The 22,395-nt window shown below is 39.0% G+C and overlaps 1 protein-coding gene and 1 long non-coding RNA gene across 3 annotated transcripts in view; one reads left to right on the top strand and one right to left on the bottom strand.

Moving 5' to 3' along the window:
* The window catches only part of TDP1 (tyrosyl-DNA phosphodiesterase 1), a 40,457-nt gene extending 26,043 nt beyond the window's left edge, over positions 1–14,414 (top strand). For both annotated transcript variants that reach the window (XM_014947087.1, XM_014947088.1), the window contains exons 15-16: positions 2,828–2,942; positions 13,926–14,414. In XM_014947087.1, the coding sequence (XP_014802573.1) occupies positions 2,828–2,942; positions 13,926–13,999 (189 nt within the window). In that variant the 3' untranslated portion in view covers positions 14,000–14,414. The remainder of the gene's footprint in view (positions 1–2,827; positions 2,943–13,925) is intronic.
* Positions 14,415–15,840: 1,426 nt separating this feature from the next.
* On the bottom strand, positions 15,841–22,075 carry LOC106890913. Its single transcript, XR_001412592.1, has 3 exons — positions 21,792–22,075; positions 20,292–20,459; positions 15,841–16,120 (listed from the first exon to the last, which is right to left on the bottom strand). It is a non-coding gene; the product is annotated as an uncharacterized LOC106890913 (long non-coding RNA).
* Between the last annotated feature and the right edge of the window lie 320 nt (positions 22,076–22,395).

The raw sequence follows: 22,395 nt of genomic DNA, 5'->3' as shown, positions 1-22,395 counted from the left end.
AGTGTTTCTTATAACTAGTAGTTTCCCATTACTTAGGTAGTAGCTTTACTTAGTCTTTGAAATAACCGAATGTTTCTTATATCATAACTAGTAGTTTCCTATTACTTTGGGGAAAAGTAAAAAACTTTTGAAACGAAGCATCTATATTCTAAAGGAGTTTCTTGAACTGACTTGCTAGAACTGCTGTAATACAGTTTGACTTCGTCTTTGGCAGCTCTCCCTTCTTTTCTATTACTGTGCTTCTTGAATATTAAAGAAAAAGGTGTAAGACTTTTTTTGTGTGGTCGTATGAATGTTGCTTCCTCCAACTCAAAATGCTAATATTTGATGAAGTAGAAGTTCAATAGAGAAGAACTTACAGTATTACAAAAGTACTATATATAGATGGGACTATCAATTCAAGCAGCATGTATGCTTGGATAAAATGGGATTTTTTTAGTGGTAATTAAGTGTGTTTGTACTGTCACAGAACAGTAATCCAGTAAAACTTGACTGATAGATCCTACAGCTTGGACAGAGTATCAATTAATATTCAGACATGAGCTGGCAATGTGTGCTTGCAGCTCAGAAAGCCAACTGTAAACTATCCTGTGCCACATCAAAAGAATTGTGGCCAGGAGGTCAAGGAAGGTGATTCTGCCCCTCTGTTTTGGTGAGACCCCACCTGGAGTCCTGCGTCCAGCTCTGGAGTCTGGATTACAAAAGTACTATATATAGATGGGACTATCAATTCAAGCAGCATGTATGCTTGGATAAAATGGGATTTTTTTAGTGGTAATTAAGTGTGTTTGTACTGTCACAGAACAGTAATCCAGTAAAACTTGACTGATAGATCCTACAGCTTGGACAGAGTATCAATTAATATTCAGACATGAGTTGGCAACGTGTGCTTGCAGCTCAGAAAGCCAACTGTAAACTATCCTGTGCCACATCAAAAGAATTGTGGCCAGGAGGTCAAGGAAGGTGATTCTGCCCCTCTGTTTTGGTGAGACCCCACCTGGAGTCCTGCGTCCAGCTCTGGAGTCTGGAGCACAGGAAGGACATGGACCTGTTGGGGCAGGTCCAGAGAAGGGCCACAAAAATGATCAGAGGGCTGGAGCACCTCTCCTGTGAGAACAGGCTGAGAGAGTTGGGGTTGTTCAGCCTGGAGGAGAGGAGGCTCCAGGAAGACCTTATAGCCCCTTCCAGTACCTCAAGGGGACTTACAAGAAAGATGGGCACAGATTAAAGGTCCATCCTAACCCAAACTATTCTATGATTCTGTGATTTTAGAAAGAAAAATATGATTGTTTGGTAATGTCACAATCACAATCACCATGGTTGGAAGGAGACCCCACCTGGAGTGCTGTGTCCAGCTCAAGTCTGGAGCACAGGAAGGACATTGACCTGTTGGGGCAGGTCCAGAAAAGGGCCGCAAAAATGATCAGAAGACTGGAGCACCTCTCCTGTGAGAACAGGCTGAGAGTTGGGGTTGTTCAGCCTGGAGGAGAGGAGGCTCCAGGAAGACCTTATAGCCCCTTCCAGTACCTCAAGGGGACTTACAAGAAAGATGGGCACAGATTAAAGGTCCATTCTAACCCAAACTATTCTATGATTCTGTGATTTTAGAAAGAAAAATATGATTGTTTGGTAATGTCACAATCACAATCACCATGGTTGGAAGGTCTGAGATCATTGAGTCCAACCTTAAAAAAAACCAACAAAAAAAACCAACCACACTGTAGAAATAAATAATAAAGGCTTAATAGCCTTTAAGCTTTTACTGTATTCTAATCAAATTGTACTTGATTGACAATAGGTTATTGGAAATCTCAGTATTGGAGATTTGCTTTTGTCATTAAAATTGATGAATGGGATCCAGTTTCTCTGGAGAGGGGGAAAACAGTATCATCTGCCAAAGTTACTTCAATCGCTTTAAATCTATCTGTCCTTGTATTGTATTGCATTATTATCAGTATTGGAGATTTGCTTTTGTCATTAAAAATGATGAATGGGATCTAGTTTCTCTGGAGAGGGGGAAAACAATATCATCTGCCAAAGTTACTTCAATTGCTTTAAATCTATCTGTCCTAGTATTGTATTGCATTATATATATTATTTTTTTTGCAGTCCTTAACCTTGTTTGAAATCCACTGTAATTCTAATATGTGTAGTCTTTGAAACTTTTGTGCAAGCTGTTTTAAATCTTCAATAATTTTTTTAGTGTATAATGATGGTGTTATCCAAGATATTTGACAAGCATACGTTTGAAGATTTGTTGATTTTCAATTCAAAGTTGAATTTCAGTTCAGTTAACAAAGCACATTCAACATATAACTAATGTGGTCAGGATGAAACTGAACAGCGAAAAAGCTTTTTAAAGCTTTACCTTTAAATATTAAACACCGAAGGTTTTAATATTTTGCTTAATAATTAAAATTTGATTCCGATGTCTGTCTCGTTTTATGCAAAAGGCGCAACATCTTGTACTGGGATATGCTGCCCATGTGGTCTTAGCGAAGACATTAGGCAATTCAGATCAATTGCTCACACAGGCAAGGCCAGAGCATGTTTACGTAGTGGACTATGAGTACGGGATTGAGAAGGTAGAGTATATCCAATGAGGGGCCAAGCCAATGAATGAAAAAGGAAGAGAAGAGCCTAAAATAGTAGTAATAAGTGAAGCTGGCTTCTTAAGACAGGAAGGTGTTTTAGGAAGTATCTAATCTTAGAGGCAAAACATTTTGTTTATTAAAGTAACTCTTACTGCAAAAGAATCTATTGTAGATTAGGCTTTTCTCTTTCCCCAAAAACTAATAAGTCTTTGTGTGTTTCTTTTCCTTCGTAGGGATTGGAAAAAGGTTACTTCCGTGTGAGAGGAAAAATGCTTTCAGAAAGTAATGATTCAGCAAGATATTTTCCTGTACCTTATGACCTGCCACCAGAACAGTATGGAAGCAAAGGTAAGGTTGACTTTGGAAGAGAAGTAGGTGTATTATATATGGAGCAAACTAATTTGAACACTGCTATGTTCCAAAGATTTGTTTTAACATTTTGGTGGCATGACTGCATTTGAGATTATATCAGTCCCACACTCTGCTGGTGACTTCAAAGAAAGCAACTATGTAGTCTTTTGACTCTAATTTTTTTCTTTGTTGTTTGTTTACGTTTTGGATCAACAATCTAAATACTATTTTTTCATTCCTCTTCTGGGATTCTTGTATGTATTAAGAAAATAGATATTCTTTATGGAATCAAAATGTTTTTTGCAGAACTAATGGGGAAGGGGGCGTTGAAAAAGGAATGTTTGAAAGAGAGCAGGTGTGAGGAAAAAAACAATCCTCTGGTAGTGGGATGTGAAAGAAACAATATAGAGGAAACGTGAAAGAATTGCTGCAAATCAGAAGAAAGAGGAGTTGCTTTTGATACATTCTGTATTTCATAGTTTCAGACTTCATTTTCTTGAAGATTTCTGTTGGAATCCTCCTTGGAGGGACAGAGGGGATATTTTTCATAACACTTGAAGAGATTTACAAAATCTCAACCTCTCAACCTTCTCAGCTTCTGAGACTATCTCTAGAACATGCAAATCAAGAAAGTGATAAGTGCTATGGGGTGATGATGGTTCGAAAGCCTAAAAATACATTGAGGATAATGATGTTGATGTGCAACCTGCAATATTTGGGAAGAGTACACTTTTATATTTTTGTTCTGAAAACTAGTGTGAAAAGATCATAACTGACTTCTCTTTTTGAGAAGCTGTGATCTAAAAAAGACATCTACAGGAGAGCTTGAAATGCTAGAGAGTAACAAAGAGTTCAGGAAAGATAGTGTTTATAGCAACTCACATCTTTCTGTAGATTTTTAAACTAACAAATGATGTGGGGCAAAAGAATGTTTAAAAGCTAAGTAGTAAACAGACTTACAGAGTCTTACATAAAAGCAAAGACACATCATTTCAGGGTGACTGGGATCCCCCAGCAAGATAAGAGCCTGCTGGCGTGATGCTTCCTCTAGTGGAAGTAAGAATGCTTTGGCAACATCCTCTTGATTAGGTGGCCTGTAGTAAACACCTACCATGGGGTTTCCTTTGTTGGCTTGACCTCTGATTTTTCACCCGTAAGCTCTCAACCTGTTCATTGCTATCATTACATACTATCATTATTATTGATCTGGCTTTCAATTCTTCTTAAAAATATAAATGGTCAGGTATGAGCTGATGTTCCAGTAAGTCCTGTGAACATCTACACTTGTGGATGAATTCTCACGTACAGCCAGGTTTAACTGTTGTGCTCTGGGACATGTGTGCACTGCCTGCTTGGTACCTAATCCTCAAAGTGATGGTCTTTTGAAGATTTTTCTAAAAGGTCATACTTAAATTTTTGGAAATTTTAAAACAAAGATTAAAAATCAGAATCCTGAATTTAACCTACTGTCAGTGAGTTTCATGCATATTTCAACTAAATGTAAAGATCTTTTTCTAAATAACTTTCTAAACATTTTGCAAGGAAAGCTTATTTCTGTAGAGTGCTTGTTTGACTGTGACTTGTTTGATCCAGCTTCTGGGTCTGAACTTTCTCCCGTGATGTGAACAGATGTCAGAATTTAAGCTGTCTGGGCTTTAGCAATGGAAGCAAAATGAGCTGCCTGTGCATTTTCACATCTCTTTACTGAATATTCTGTTTCAGCTCCCCAGCTTCCTGATTGCAAAGATGTTTAAAGAATTCCCATATTATGGGATGGACTCATAAAATAATCTGTCCTTAACAATATAGTTATCAACTCCCGAAGTCTTTGGAGAATGATATAGCTAGATTTATTTTAATAAAGTCTTGAGAAGCAGAAATGCAAGTAATTATGCTTTCTGTAAAGAAACCATATTGACTGATCCCTATAATTGAAGGAGAAAAAGTTCAGGGGGATTTTCCATGAACTCAGACTCTCTAACCATGGGAAAGCAAAGTACACATCTCTTTCATATAAACAGAAAAATCCTATCAGGAGCAGAAGGGAGGAGAAGCAGGTGGAATAGTGCACAGATGGTCAGGAGCAGGGCTATGCATTTGCTATGTAAAATTCAAAGTAGGAGACAGGTATACCAAAATACTTTGTTTTTTCCTGTAGTTGTGCAAATTCGAATCTTGGATCAGGCATACTTAATGTTACAGAATTATATTATTATATAATGTAGCAAAGTGAAAGAAAAACAGTTCCTTACTTTGTGGAAATAATTTAATTGCAGAGATTTTTTGTTGTTCTGTCACAGTGGCTTTTTGTCATATTAATTGGTTTTAGTCAGATGGGACTGGACTTCCAGCGTGAAAACTGGTAGAGTGAAGTAAATACATCTTGAAAAGCAATAAAATACATCTCAGGATGTACAATGATAAAGTCATCAGTAAATGATGTAAATAATCTGTCTGGCTTCAGCCATAATAATTCATGAGGTTGACCTGCAGTCTTTTGAAGTCCTTTAAGTTCAATACTAATGAAATAATTTGGTCCCTGTCCTACTTTTCTCTCAGTCCATGTAACAGCGAGGAGAAAAAATACAGAAGACTTGCCCACCTTTCCCTTATTAGTTAGTGAGTTGCATTCTAAAACTGAAGTTTAGACAAAACAGAAAAATAGGATCTCTTGGAGAAACAATCCTGAAGATTTTCATTCTCCTCTTCCTAAGATTCCTAAAGAATATAAATTGAGGTCATTGAGAGACAGGTAACTCTTGGTTTTGCACTGTTTTTCTCTCCCGGAAAGGTGCATTATCCTCCACTAAAACATAATCATAGGCTAAGCTGTAGTTACTGAAGAATGTATTGATGTGCTTTAATATGTCACTGGTGGGGTAATTATGATACATCGCCTCTGTGACACATTTAAAATTTTCCTGTTGCTTCTATTTAAATTCCAGCTGTATTTCAAACTTGCACAGAGCCACAGATAAACTCCATCTCCTCGAGCCAACTGGAGTCATTTTATCTTCCTGAAGTGAACAAAGAATAAGATTTAACTGGGTCTCAAACCACAGTTGGTAGCAGCATCATCACTTCAAGTTCAGATGAGGAGTTTGTAAGATTTCTTCTGTGAGAGAAATCATGCCAGAAATATATTCTTGTCAAGTAGCTCATTTTAACTACATAGTATGACTTAAAAAAAACCAACCAACCAAAAAAAAGCCCCAACAACAAACCATACTGTAACGCTTGAAAAAAATTATTTTTGGAGACCTAAAAAATTTCAGAAAGTAATGATTATGTGATTAATGAATTAGCTCAATGTATCAGTGAATCTATGGCTTACATGTATTGTAAACCATATTGTCGTTGTATTATAGTAAGCTTCAGTATTTCAAGCTACTTCATCTGCTTCTTTTCCTAGTGAGTTACACTTAATTTTCTAGTTACATTTAAGTGTGATTTCTGCTTAATTGGCTGTTTTCTGCTTTCGTAGGGAGACCTCAGCAAGTGAAATGTTTCTCTGCATTATTATTATTCTGACAGATTTCAGATTTATTTGTCATGTGCTTGTTACAAAACTCTCTTATAGTGCTACTGAAAAGGGGGTGAGCTAAAAATATATTTATGAGCAGTTCTTTGAGTTACTACTGGGTTACAAGGCAGGAATTTATATAAGCTTTTTCTGAGGTCTTAGTTCAAAATGCTCTGGAGCTGCTTAAACCCTCTGAAAGAGAACCCCATAAAGTAGGGGGGTAAGTAATTTCTGATAAACAAGTTATTTCTCATTCAATTTTCTCTTCAGTGTATGTATTTAAGTCAAGGAGAGAAACTGTCTAATTGTCTGATAGTATACGGAAAAGGTATGTATATTCAGGAAAATAAGACAAGTTCCAGCTCAGTTCAGATTAATCTAAATTAGAGTGAAACTACATATTGCTCTCCATATATGCCAATTATATGACTTACATTAGTCATTGGATATTTTGTTCTTTGTGGAAGATTTCTTTCCTGAGTTATTCTAACAATTTATAAAAAGATATTAAAATGTATTTCATTATTTTCCAGTGGGAAAATCTATTTCACCCTTCATAACTGGAGGCTAAATCATGCTATGAGAGGCTGGAAGAATGGTGGATAAATGAGATGGAAATTTGCTTTAATGCAAGTTGAAGCATTGTAGAGAAATGAACAGTCCACTTAACAATTCATTAGTTCTCTAGCTGAAGTTTTCAACCTTTGACAGCTGTGATTTCGTTTTCTTAAAGATGCATGAAAGGATCTGTAACACATCTCATAGGAATAGTGCTTTCCCTTGTGAAGGGCCCTGCTCACCATTCAATATTCTGTTGTCACACTCGCATGGAAGAGCAAATTGGCCTTTTCCTTGTAACTTCAGATATTCAGTGCTTGATATTTTGTCCAGTTTTCAGTGAGTGGGAATTAGGAGTATGGTGAAATTACATCGGTAAATACGTGTAGTGATTTCAGGAAACTGGTAACACTCCATCTCATTTATTACACATAAACTGCCTTTATGTTGGATAAACACAAAAACTTCATGGCATATTTACCTCTAGCTCTTGTAGGTTTAGATATTTGTGCTTATCCTATTATTTAAAAAGTGGGGATAGTTTTCATTTATCCTGCCTTGTAGTAGTGACAGAGTGCATAACAGAAGAGATCAGTGTTTTGTCCAGCTGAGCTAGAGGAATCCTTTATTACTCTGAGTTTCCTTACAGGGACCTGCTATATCCTTAGGAGGTCAGATAAATTCTGGGAAGATGTCACTGTATGTGGTCACTACCTTTCTCCCACCTTTGCTTTTTGTCCAAAGTTGTAGAATTCATCACTGTGTCTATCAAGTAATTAAAATATTTTTGAAGAAATTAAGAAAGAAGACTTCTGGGGAAGTAATTTGCATGTTTCAATAACCTCCTTTTTTTCTGATTCATATTGCATAGCTACATGGAACCTACTTTCTAGAGTTTGAAAGAACTCTACGGGCAAAGTCCTATATGAAATTTTTAGAGAACTCAAAGTCATTGTCATTGTAGTTCATATACCAGGGTGGGGAGCAGGGGTTGGAACCAATCTCAGTCTGTATTGGCATCTCTTTCCTTCCTTGGTGGAACCAAAAGCATTGTTATTGACTGGTAAACCTGCAATTTGAGATTGGTGTCAAGCTGTCTTAAGAGATCTTCAGATGCTTCCTAAGGTGGACTCCCAGAGCTCAAGTGTAACATTTGAGTACACAGCAAAACCTTTCTTCCTTCAAGCTTTTTGTAGTGAACATGTAGAAATTAACACTCTGTATGAGAGGAAACTCGAATTCCAGAGTTACCATTTAGTTTGATCACTTCCATGTATTGATTTGATAGGGTTAATGACCAGAAGAAGCCCCTAGATTGCCTGTTCTGATTTGCCACGTGTTACTAGCCAATTTCTTTGAGCTCAAAGCTTGTGTTTGGCTAAGAAGGATCTTCCAAAATATGCTTCAGACTCTTAGTTGAGAGCATTTTCTTGAGATGGCAAATTTGCCATATGGTCAGTATTTTACTTCAATAGTTGGTCAACACAGGAATTTTAAGAAGCACTTTATTTTGGTTATTCTTTTCAGGATATGTGTATGGTGCTCAGTCTAGTTGTTGAACTTACCTGTGCTTTGATCTGTCTCGTGCAGAGTGCAAAATTAATAGTTGAAGTTTGAGGAGATGTACCAGTATGTCTTCCTAATAGATCAGAGTTAGGGTCACACAGAGAACTTTCATGTGGGCATTTTCCCTTTAGTCGATTTCTTCCCAACTGTTTTAAATTACCAGCACAGAACAGTTTTATTATGCAAGATAAACATAGCTTGCATCTTTGCCTTGCTGCAGGGAATAACATGCTCGTTTTAAAATAAAGATTAAGATCATTCTGACTGTGAAGTGACAAAGGACCTCATTAATTTTTAGCAGATAACATTTGTTACATGCAACATGTATGTTACTAACTCATTGCCAATTGCTGGTTTGAGCAACTGCACTTACCTCCAGTAGTCAGCTGAACAGCAGGTGGGCAGCAGATGCATCTTCAGGGCAAAACAGTTAAAGAATTTTAAAAAATTAGAATTATCTGGTAGCTGATAATACTACTTAATATCTTGATGGATAAATACAACAATCTCCTGAACTCTTCTGTTGTTAAACAACAGATTCAGGCTGTCACAAAACATACTGTGACAAAGCTGAATGTATTGATGATACTAAGATAAAAGAAATGTATAGACCAGCAGTGTAATTTGAGAGTTCCTTGGAAGGAAAACGGATGATCCAGTCTGGTATTTGGGAAGCATGCACACAATAGCCAATCTTACTTAGCAAGATATCTTTATAAATAAAATTTCTTTGTGCCTTTGATAATAATGAGATTTTTATTTCCCTCTAGAATCTTTCAGATGAGTACTGCCATTTTGTTGTATAAAATTATCTTCTCACTGAGCTCCATTGCCACATCTCAGTTGCGATATTGCTATTATCTCTCTTATCAATGCAAATCGACCTGATCCTCTCATGAAAGCACAGCATTTCATTTAGAGTGCTTGAGGACTGATTCTCCTGTCACTTTTGTTTTACATTATTGAGAAGTTTCTTACAACAGACTTACATTGCACAAAGGGATACAGCCCTATGATTTTTTTTTGTAACTTTGCATGGGAGAAAGTACAAACTGCTTGCTGTAGTTGAGGAATATCACTTAATTTGTGATTTAGACACTACACAGTTTACTGACTGAGGAAATCTTCTGTTGTACGGGGGGAACTTGAAACTCTAATTCATAAGTACATTAGGTTTTTTTAGAACAACTTGGGAAAGGCCTATAAAATTATCTTCTCACTGAGCTCCATTGTCACATCTCAGTTGTGATATTGATATTATCTCTCTTAGCAATGCAAATCGACCTGATCCTCTCATGAAAGCACAGCATTTCATTTAGAGTGCTTGAGGACTGATTCTCCTGTCACTTTTGTTTTACATTATTGAGAAGTTTCTTACAACAGACTTACATTGCACAAAGGGATACAGCCCTATGATTTTTTTTTTTTTGTAACTTTGCATGGGAGAAAGTACAAACTGCTTGCTGTAGTTGAGGAATATCACTTAATTTGTGATTTAGACACTACACAGTTTACTGACTGAGGAAATCTTCTGTTGTACGGGGGGAACTTGAAACTCTAATTCATAAGTACATTAGGTTTTTTTAGAAGAACTTGGGAAAGGCCTCAGAAAAGTGCAAAGGACTTTTTTTTTTCGTATCACATCCACTCTGAGAAACAAAGCAAATCCTGCTTTTAAACTGCAGTGCTGGGTATTGGTTTATTTTTCTTTTTTCCCCAGTGAGTGGTCATTGTCCTCACCTTCAGGAATTACTACCTTCTTTGTGAATATTATTATAGAATCCCACTCCTATACCCCATCTGCCCTTTCCCCTTTTTGAGATCTTTCAGGTATGATTATTGCATTGGGAGGAACAAGATGAGTTCCTTTTTAAATGCCATGCTCATCCAAAGGGAGGGAAGAAAGGAGATTGAAGTGTGTGTCTTCTGTAAATGCTGAAAGGGAGAACTTCCCAGCCTCATGCAGCAGGGAGTAAGTTTGCAATGTTAGAACATATGTGTAGAATGACTTTGGTTATTTGTGACTAATCTTTCTACATATATGAACACTTCAAAGCTATATTTTTCAGTTGGAAGACTCATAAAATACTGTGAAAGATGATGTAAGAATCCAGTCTCTGCATTTACAAATCAACCAGGAATAGCTGCTCTTCAGATCTCCACTCACAGTGCAACAGACTTGTATTTTAAACTGTAGGAGGAGGATCACAATGATGCTTTAATTGTATTTTATACTTTACTATTCGATTTCATGTTACTGTAATTCAAAAACTATCCTGGTTTTGGCTGTACATACTGTACTGCCATCTGTGATACTTATGAGAACATGAAGTTTGAGGTGGCTTGCCGGCATGTTTTTGACCTACACAATATACTGCATTTGTAAAATACTATTGTTAAAATCTGCAGAACAACCTTGTGCCATTGTCAGCTCATGTTTTCATATTCTGTAACATTATCTCAAAATGTGGAGGATTCTTTGAGTGATTAATCAGGTCTACTTGAAAAAATTTGTTTTGTTCTCCAGGGCCTGTCTGTTCATTTAAATGAAATGTGATGAGAGAATCTTCAAAAGTCTGCCTGAGCATAACTGAAATAGTGCTTTGTCTGAGATTTCAGATCATCTTTAAGTAGCGGTGGGGTAGGAACAGCCCTGTTCATTTTGAGGTGTGCTAACTCTAGTGCTTGAGTTCCGCTGCTTTTAAAAGGAAGCAAGGGGGAGGCAGTGGTACTGGGTCACTACACAACACTACTTCCCAAAAGGTGCAGTTGAGGCAAAATGAGGGTATCAGAAATGAAGAACTGAACTTGGAAGCTGTGGAAGGTGGGTACATTGAGCACACTTTAAAAATATATATAGTGGGGCTATAAATAGGGAACAGTTAACATTTTTCTTTTCCAGAAGATCAAAGGATTTAACTTTCAAAAGTCTGGCAGTCATTTTAGTGTGCAAAAATAAGCAGGTATGGTCAGACAGTATTTATACACAGTCATTGTCTTTCTCCTGCTGCTATAGCTCCTATTAAGAGATAAATTAATTTTAAAATGGGTCTGACATTTTAAAAATAGCTGAATTATATTTTTTCAGCAATAGTTTACACATGGCTTAGTAAAATATTATCAGGTGTTTTATTAAACCAAGAGCATCCCATTAATAGAACAAAGTTTCAAGTACGTTGATAGCTACCTTCAGAAAATTTTATTAAGGTAGTCACAATAAAAAAGAACTAAATTAGGTATTGTAGCCTGTCAGAGTGCTTTAAAGGGTGACAAGTTATTTCTGTACATGTAAGTCTTCCTTTGTATGTTTTGCTGAACTAAACTAAGTAATTGCAGATGGTAGCAAAGATAGATAGGTCCACACTCCATAATGTACTCCAAGTGACAGGTTCCAGTGCTTGAGTGGGACTGGATTTATTCTGATGTCATAGATAGAGGTCAGAGATCAAATCTGAACAGATGCTTGAAATCCTCAGTGCTTTCTCCAATACTTGCTTTATTCGGTACCCATTCTTATAACTATAATGTTTATTATGTGACAAGGTATTTACCTAAAATATGAAAGGTACACACAGCTTTCAAGCAGAAGACTGATAAAAGAAGCTTAGGGAAATCATGCTGCTACTGTTTGGTTTTGTGGGGTTTTTTAAGAGATCACTCAAAGTCTAGATATCCTGCAGTTGACCCAGAAACCTAGAGACGTTTTTTGGCAGTGCACTATGATTAAGTGCTATAGTTTCTTCCAGTTTCCTATGCCTTTTATATTTTTTTTTGTGCACCTATCCACTGTAACCAAAAACTAGCTAACTGCTTCTTCCACTTAGAAGCTATATCATGATTTTAAATCAGGGGAAGATATGGATGTTTGCTTTTATTGTCTTATAATAACATGAAAGATGGCATTTGTTGCACAGGCTGTTCTTTTTCTGCTCACGTTCCTGTGACTTGTAACATTCCTATCAGTCTTCATAAACTACAGGTAAAGTCTTTTTCAAGTCAAGCAGATTTAATTTTGTAATTTAAAACATTTTCCTGTTACCCTCTTAGTAGCATGAGCAGAGACTTTTGTAAAACATATGCCTAGGTGGGATATGTTTCACTGTGGCATATGGAAGTACAGCACTAGAATTAAATGCAGTCTAGTAGCAAGTAATAATGAGTCCTTGGTAGGAACACTCTCCCTGCCCCATGTTTAACTGGTGTGGTACTTGTCAGTGTGCTGTTGTGGAATTTATACATCCCTTCGTTACTGCTTCTGTCACTTTCTTAGTCTCCTCTTCTTGCTACAGTAATTATCACCGACTGTGAGAGCTGGCACTGGATACTGTAAACTTAAAATTGGGCCACAGTAATCATAATCAATAACTTATCTAAAATTTCAATCGATAAGCATGTAGCAAATCATCTTTAGCAATTATACATAGTATATCATGTAGAAGAGTAGCTCGTTTTTGATAAATTAACTAGTCCGTCGTCCTCGGTACAATTCAGCTTATGCATCGTACAGATTAATGTCATTGTCTATCCTTCAGGGCTCATTTTTTAGATGAAGAAAAGGAGCAGTTAGATTTATATAAACTTCTTAGATGAGAAAAATCACGGAAAGGATTGAAGGCATTTTCTGTGCATTTCAGTAGGAGTAGCGTGAGAGAAGTAGAACAATAGCTTGGCTTCACAGACCAGCTGCTTTGCCACAACGTCTATGTGGTAGGAGGAAGAGCCCGGAGCAGGTTGCGGAGCAGTTGGCTCCTGCTGTGTTGCCTCTTCTCCTTCCCAAGAGTGGGAATAGCTTCTGCCTTCTGAGAAGTGGAGGGAGGGAACTGTCTGCTGCGAGCCTCTTGCTCATCGAAAAATGCATTGTTTGAAGAAGCGAGGTGGGAATTTGAACATTTCAGAGTTCACGCAGGGTCATTCGTAGATACTGAATTCTTACTATCCCCATGAAAAAATGTTACAGCACTTCAATTCCATTGGGTTAAGAGATATGCAGCACAAAACCTGCTGCCTGTGGGCCGAAACAAAATTTGGCTGCATAACTTTTCTTGTATATTGTCTGAAATACAATTATTTTACAGCTGGTGGAGAAGTATGTTGGGTTGTTATAATTATATTTAAAATAATATTTGGGGGGAAAGGGAAGCCTTTCGAAAACTCTAAATCTCACTGTTTTACACAATAGCTGAATAAAAATTTCCAGTAAACTGAAATTGTACATGAGGTTATGTGAAAACCAGTAGAAATATTGACCATCCTCTTCCTCCAAAGGGAGGGGAGGAAGAACATCAAAATTTTACACTTAACTGATTTTATCATGAACATGTTTTGGTTTACAGATCAACCGTGGATTTGGAATATTCCTTACACAAATGCCCCTGATACACATGGAAATATGTGGGTTCCATCGTGAACGTTTCCAGTATCGTGTGATGTTTCACCCTGACACTGAGCCTGCCATGCTACTTGCAAGACTGTTTATTTCTGTTTTTTAAACTGTAACGTCTGTTATAATGGCTAACTTGTTGTTGAAAGAAACATTAAAATGTTGATAATGGGGAGATTCTTGGAGAATCTGTAACCATGTTATTATAAATGGACTTGTAACATTGCATTTTTAAATACCTTTTTATATGCTGTTTCTTTACTGTGGTCCTTAATATGCTTTTCAAGATTAAAACAACTGTAGACTGTTCTCAGAGATTCTGCATTTTTAGTAGTGAATTTAAAATTTACTGTTCTGTGACACTTACTAGTTGGCCTCAGTGGCTGCAATAAAAGTTACTGTATGTAAAATTTAAATAAAAATAAAGTAAATCTTGTTTATATATCCTTTGTTCCATCTTCTATTAAGTGTGCACATTTCAAATTGGATTGGACCTTTGTTTTGCAATTATCATCTCTAATGCAAGCTCTAATATTTGCCGGTTTAGCTTTTTGTGGTATTTGGCTTCTCATCAGTTATTCCTAATCCTCTCTTTCCCCCCACTAGCAGACACCAGGTACCATCCAAAACACTAAATTGAAGTGGATGGCCTTGGGTGCAGAAGAGTAGTCTTAAACAGTGCTGTGGGATGTATGAACAACTGGTCCTGCAGCATGGAAGTCTTGCCCAAAGAGGTAGTGGATGCCCCATCCCTGCAAATGTTCAAGGTCAGGCTGGATGGGGCTCTGAGCAACCTCATCTAGTTGAAGATATCCCTGCTCATTGCAGGGGGGGTGGCCTAGATGACCTTTAAAGGTCTCTTCCCCCAGATTATTCTGTGATTCTGTGATGCTAGAATTCATAATTCCCTCTGGATCCCAAATAATCTGACTGGGTAGCTCTTCCAGGGCTACTTCATGGATTTTGCAGTGTCATTCCCCAAGATGCTCTGGAGGTACTTCCCAATGGTTTTCTAACGTCTATCCTTATTTCATTGAAAAATTACCACAGAAAAGGGGTGTGTTTAGGACATCATTGCAGCATCTGGTTAGCAAGGAGAAATTTCCTTCCATTTTCCTACTCTGTCAGAGACCAATCCACAGAGAAACACTACGAAGTACTGCTCCTTTTCCATCTTTTCTACCCTTTCCCTGATGTTCTACCCTCTCCAGTTATATTCAAGGTCTGTGGTGCAGTTACGAGATGGTCTTTCAAGTTAAAAAGGTTATGACTTTCAATTATTGTTGGGGAAGTTATTGCACAGTCTCTTATTCCAAGGGTAAATGGAGCTAGATAGCGGAATAGCCTTTCCTGTAACACAAAGGAATTCTACATGCACTCCTCACAGCAAGTACCAGGAACTTAGCTATTTAAGTTGCTCATTTCTTAGCTCGTATTGGCAGTTTAGAGGTCAACTAATAATTTTTAGTGCTTTATCTGGTTTTGAGAACTTTGCAAGTAATATGAAGCCAAGCAGGGGTCCGAGTGCTGCCGGAACAGCCACAGAACAGCTGGGAAGATGGCTTTCTGCTTTCCACCTTCCCTCTGTTCTGTGCACAGAATCTTTATACTACACTAGAAACCGTTCAATTTTATCCCTGATGAGCCTGAAAAGACAGGGATCAGGGAAAGTAACATGAAAATGGAGCAGTGTGCTCTGAAAACACATAATTTCGTAGCCATTGTTACACTTTCTTTTTAAGAGAGTATGATCTCATTTTAATTATTTTCACTCTGTGACAATTAGAGAAGTTTGAAGTAGAAAGATGTCTTAGATGAGGAAAGCTTTAAGACTTCTAAAACATTGAATAACAATTAATAGACAGTTATTCTTCACAAAGGCACAATGTTACAATTTATTAATGCTACATGTGTGAGTCTTTCTATTTTTGGCATAGAGTGGTTTGACTGGCTCTGAGGCATTCCCAGTTAAATTCCAGCTGGAATTTTTTGGTTTCCAGGAACTTGGTATGATTTAACTGAAGTTCTTCGCTGTCAGAAGACCATTCCAAAGCCCATTGGTGGGAACAAATGCACCAAGTGATCAGTTCTGCTGGGAAAACTCAGGAGATCTTTCCAACGCAGAGCTGTGACCCAAAGGAACGTCGGCTGTCAGAATAAAATTTTAAAATTCCTCTTATGCAGTGTATTTTGAAATTCCAATTTATTGATAACTTTTTTCATGTCTCTTTTTCACAATTTTCCTTTTTTCACTCCCATTTCCCTTAATTCTGTTAAGTAGTTGACCTGTGTATAATAATTTTTATCTAGAAGATCGGTGGATTCTGGAATTCTGTCTGAGGAAAAGTAGGGGCCCTAACATTTGGAAAGTGAAACTATGAATAAAGAGAAGGAGAAAACAACTTCCACAGCACAACGTCTGGTATATCAAACTGGATTTCACTCTGGTTAAAATGATATTTAGGTCTAAAACTTGTGTGCTTCTGCTTTTATTTTTAAAAGGTAATCCAAATTACCAAAAAAAAAAAGGTGATAGCATTGTCTGTAGAAGTAATTGTTATTCAGCACATCATCTTATTTACTCAACAAACTGCTGATTAATTTCTCTCACTACTGCTGAGAATGGATCTGTTCTGGTGCCACTTCAAAACTAAGTGCTTTCCATTACACCAACAATGTAAGTTTATTGTTAATGCGTGTCAATAGATGCTGGTGCAAATAACATGCATACGTTTCTGCCGTGCTGCTAATTAGGTTGTAAAGAAGGAAGGAGTGTGGTTTTTCAGTGCCCAAATGGCTAAAACAATTTGATCAAGCCTGAGCCAATTTTAATGGCTAATGGGATTGGTTATGTTTTGTGAAAGCTCAACTGACTCCCAAAGCCCAGCTGCACAAGGTCCCATAGTGGTGTGATTACCCACCCACCAGAGGTCACAGTGTGGATGGGAAGCAAACTCTGCAGAGCTTCTCTGTGCCCTGCACAAGAAGAGATCAAGGTGGAGAAATTGGGAAATTCAGTTTCACAACGGCCCTTCGGTATGGGACTGCATTGCTGTAGCCATGAACATAATGGGATAACACCAGTTTTCTCCCTTCTGGGACAAGGAAGGAAAATAAGTGGTTGCTTGTGATTCTGAAAAGATTAAATTTTCTGCCTAGGGCAGCATAACATTGTGCAGTTTCTTACTGGAGTCACACGGTAAAGCAATGATCTGATTTGGGTTTGTTCAAGACCATGATAGTGATGTATCTAGAGTCATCTCACTGCACTTGAGACTAAATCCAGCATCGGAGAAGGCAAAAAGTCAGAAAGGTACCATGCACTCTGTGCCATGCCAGGTGTGCAAACACACAACAAGCTTACAGCTGTCTTGTTTGGTGGCTTTCCTAACTGCGTCAATGTGCTTTTTTTCAGCAATTAGTGATACGTTGATTCCTTGTATTTTCTTCTGCTGAGGCTTTCTATGGTTTTGATAGTCCAGCCTGTCTTCCAGTAAACTATGAACAAAGCGACAGAAATAACTGCACACAAAATTCCAGGCAAATGAAAATTAATAGCACTCAATGCCAAGAACTAAATCTTGAGATCAGTAAATTAATGTAATATATAGATAGTCACTGTCACATCCTCTGGCTCTCCAGTGTGTGTGTTTTTAAAAAGTTAGAATGGAGATGTAATGTTCTTTACAATGCTAGATGCTAACTAATTCTGTAGGTATTTCTATTGATATCAATAAAGTTTCTGATGTTTTAAGCTATGGAATTAATCACTGGGACCCAGGATGTCAGAATTTTAGCTGAACACTGACAGCAGTCACACCATCTTTTCCCTCTCTTTTACCTCTGAGTTTCTTTTAATCAGAACAACTGCAACTGGCATCCTGAAGGGTGAAAGAAAGAAACAGCAAAAAGAACTGGAGGCTGAAAGGAGCCATGTAAATCTGGAGAAATAAGTTCCTGGGTTAATCTACAGTCTTTATAGCCTTGGGTTTTTTTTCCTTGTTGCAATATATTAGCTTTTCTGCTTCTCCATTTATCAAAATTTTGTCTCAAACTAATTCCCAGTTACTGTTTTCTAAACGTTGCTGCAGTGCTTTCAAGGTATTGTGACCCTGTTGTGTTAATCAGAGTAAAAAGTTGAAAGTATTACCCAGTGCTTAGAATGGAGAACAGTGAGGGGGCTCCTGCATTCTTTTACTAACTCTTATTCTGACTCCAATCTGACTTTATACAGGTTGATTCCTGAGTCTCTTTTTCTCCTTTCACGTACAAACCACTACTGCGCGCAGCTCTAGGACCGGTGTGAATAAGCATTAACAATCAGAAAACTTTGCTCTAAATCCTGATGGTTTGTTACGCCATTTGGAAAACTAAGCTGTCAAACCCACCGTTTTTTTCTTACCCTTTGAAATGCTGGAAGATAAACAGCATTCCAATAAATGCAAAGTGGCTTCCAAAAGTGGAAGTTGTTCTTGAGGACAGCTCTTCAGGATTCCCTGGTAGGGACTTTTAACCCCAGTCTACCTCTCCCTCACTTCCCCAACTATAAAATGTAATTTTCAAATATCTTCAAATCAAAATACCCCTATGGGGTATTCTCTAAGTATAAAAGAAATATTGTCTTCCCCAAGAAGACTGGAATACAATTATCTTTACCAGCCACATTTTAGTAACTGGTGTGAAAGATTCGGAAAAAGTTTTAACATTTCTCATTCCTGAAAATCCCTTTTATACCGACAGGTTTAGTCATCTATACTGCTAAGCATCTTCTGCTTTGTAAGGGATGAGTACACTAGATAAAAGCAAGAAGTATTCTGGCTAAATATGAGCCGGCAGTGTGGCCAAGGTGGCCACAGCATCCTGGCCTGTATCAGGAAGAGTGTGGCCAGCAGGACCAGGGAAGTGATCATCCCCTTGTACTTGGCACTTGCGAGGCTTCACCTTGAGTACTGGGTCCAGTTTTGGGCCCTTCTCTACAGGAAGGACATTGAGGTGCTGGACGGTGTCCATCAACGGAACTGGTGAAGGGTCTGGACAAGAAGTCTTATGAGGAGAGGCTGAGGGAGCTAGGGTTGTTCAGCCTGGAGAAAAGGAGGCTGAGGGGAGACCTTAATGATCTCTACCTGAAAGGAGGCTGTAGCCGGGGGGCGGTGTTGGTCTCTTCTCCCCAGTGACAAGTGACAGGACAAGAGGAAACAGCCTCAAGTTGCACCAGGGGAGGTTTATATTGGATATTAGGAAAAATGTTTACACTGAAAGGGTTATTAAACATTGGAACAGGCTGCCCAGGGAAGTGGTGGAGTCACCACCATCCCTGGAGGTATTTAAAAGACGTGTAGACATGGTGCTGAGGGACATGGGTTAGTGGTGGGTTTTGATTTGGGGTTAATTTAAACGTCAGCAACACGTTTAACCACTTATTATTTTTACCTGAAACTAAAAGACAACTTTTTTTTCCTTATGCCAGTGAGCACATTGCATTTCTTCATTCAGCCTTCCTTAAATGCTCTGAATGGGTGACAGCACCATTACACTGTTCGTGATCTCCCCACACTCATGTTTTTCCAGCTTCCTACCCAGGAGCAATGGGAATAGTGACCATTTTTACAGGGAGGTATTTTTTAGAATAAGTGCTTAAATTAAAACCGGGGAAGTAAAGGAAGAAAAGGAGCTAAAAACAATAAAAGGTGCCACACCTGTGATACTTGTCAGCCATCTAATTTTCTACTTCAGCATTCCAGTCAATATCAACTCACGCTTGCTCAATCCCTTAATAGGGAGCATGTCCTTTAAAATCCACTTTTCAGGAGATTAAATCACTGCACATCCTTTATAGTGTTTTAGTTTGGTGAAGATCATATTTGACAAATTAAGGGAACTTGCAATTTTTGATGCCTAGTAATACACTTCATCGTGTTTCAAAACGTCCCTCCATGCCCAAGACCAACACAAAACCCCCTATTTTGTCACTAATGAAATAATATGCAAATAATAGAAGGAATTCAGTATCTTTGAATAATTTTCTTTGGATAATTCTTTGGACAATATGATTGTTATTCACATGCCTTTGGGCAATCACATTGATGCCATGGGTGCAAGCAGTTAAAGGCTCCTGTTCCCACCGTGCAAATCCAAGCCACCCAAGAATGACTTTGATGGATGGAGTTCTGCTGCCTCTGTTGGCTGGGAGAGTGCTGATTGAGATCCACCTTCCTTCTGGCTGGCAAAGCAGGGAAAGAGAGGGGCTTTTCTTTCTCTAATAAGAACTATCAATAAATTTAAAGACACACCAGCATTTTTTATCAAAGCATGTGGTTACCTTTAGCCCTTGGCACAGAGTCTGGTTATCTGCTGTCTTGTCTTCATCTTCTTTTGGCTGTTTAACGTTTTCCAGCATTGCTGCTAATTTTAATTGCCATATGTCAGTCTATGCCGAAGACTGATGAAGAGAGAATAAAATGCTGCAACGTGATGCTTTGCGGATCACCTATGAATAACGACAAATAGGAAAAAACAAAGAGGAAGCGTGAGGGTCCCATTCATCCTCAGCTGTTAGTTTACTCTGTAATGTGGGAAAAGGACTTGGCTTCTCTCTGTGCCATGGAGGCTCGTTGCCGCACGGCTGGTGATCCAACACCGGCACAGAATCCCACGCAGTCCCCCCACCAATACCCAAAATGCAAATACACCACGGGCTGTGAGACCCTTACACTAAATATACGATTATCTACTGTTAAGGGAGATTTATAATTAATAAGTTCTTGCCATTAGTTCCCATTGCATTTTAATTGCAACATAATTAATAGAAAATGAGGGGGAAGAAGTAGATGCCAGGGAAGGTTTAGATTGGATATTAGGAAAAATTTCTTCACGGAAAGGGTTATCCAGCATTGGAATGGGCTGCCCAGGGAAGTGGTTGAGGCACCATCCCTGGAGGTGTTCAAAAGACGGGTTGCCATGGTCCTCAAGAATATGGTTTAGTGTGGTGTTTTGTTTTGTTTTTTTTAATTTCTTACTTCTTATTTATTTTTTTGTCAGAGTTAGGTTGATGGTTGGACTAGATGATCTTTAAGGTCCCTTCCAACTTAGACAGTTCTATGATTCTATGTTGTAGTAATACTTCATTAACCCGCTTTCTAAAATAAAATATATGTAGGTTATCTTTCACTGGAAAGAATGTCTATATACTAATATGTTTTACAGAGCTGAGTTCCAGCTCCCAATCATTTTAAAGTAGAATTCAGCACTGTAGTAATTACAGAATCACAGAATCTTCTAGGTTGGAAGGGACCTTAAAGATCATCTTGTCCAACCGTCAACCTAACTGACAAAAATAGACACCCACACAACAAACAAGGAGCATCATCACTAAACCATACCTCCCAGCACTACATCAACCCGTCTTTTGAACACCTCCAGGGATGGTGCCTCAACCACCTCCCTGGGCAGCCCATTCCAATGGCTGATAACCCTTTCAGTGAAAAAATTTTTCCTAATATCCAGCCTGAACCTACCCTGGTGCAACTTGAGGCCATTTCCTTTTGTCCTGTCGCCTGTGACTTGAGAAAAGAGACCAACCCCCACCTCTCTACACCCTCCTTTCAGGTAGTTGTAGAGAGCAATAAGGTCTCCCCTCAGCCTCCTCTTCTCCAGGCTGAATAACCCCAGTTCCCTCAGCCTCTCCTCATAAGACTTATTCTCCAGACCCCTCACCATCTTTGTCGCCCTTACTATAATTGCCAGATATTGTTGAGTTGGGCTTTTTCTTTCTATACTAACACTGATTTTTCCAGAAGGTTTAGATCAAGAGCTCTTTGACCTTAAAAACAAGGCAGTTTTTCACCACGTTGCAGTTGGAGAGCTGCCTGGCTCCTCCACACACCATGTCCCTTCAGATGCCCGGTGTGGGGAAGGTGGAGATGGACCGACTCCTCCAGAAGGCGGTCAGCGACCGGACCTGGAGAGAGAGAGGTGCCCTCTTTTGGCAAAAAAAAGGAGGTAATTTTTCTTGATTTGATAGTAGGGGCTAATCACGAACTGCAAACTTTGATTTTGTGACTCCCGGTCTCTAACAAAGACCCCGTTACCCTGCTGGGCACAGGGAAGGAGCAGAGGGCGGCCCCCCGAGGGCGGGAAGGCCGCGGGCCGCCCCTCTGAGGAGGCCGCGGGGAGACCCTCGGGGGCGGGCGGCTGAGGGGAGCTTCCCCGGGGTGGGGGCGGCCCGAGGGAGGGCAACGGGGCGAGCTGCCGCCGGTGCCGCCTCGCCGCCCCCCTGTCAGGCAGGAGGCGCCTGGCGGCGGCCGTCCCTGCGCCCCGCTCCGACGTGCTCGGGGCGGGGGAAGGCAGGGGGGATATGAAACCGGCGGAGACGGCAGCGCGGCGGGGCTGAGGAAGGGGGGGATACTCTGCGGGACGGGGCGGGA

The sequence above is a fragment of the Calidris pugnax genome, unplaced genomic scaffold (assembly GCF_001431845.1).
Source record: "Calidris pugnax isolate Ruff unplaced genomic scaffold, ASM143184v1 scaffold127, whole genome shotgun sequence".
Classification (NCBI taxonomy): Eukaryota; Metazoa; Chordata; class Aves; order Charadriiformes; family Scolopacidae; genus Calidris; species Calidris pugnax.
The sequence above is the reverse complement of the archived record's forward strand: the minus strand, read 5'-3'. Positions and strand labels throughout refer to the sequence as shown.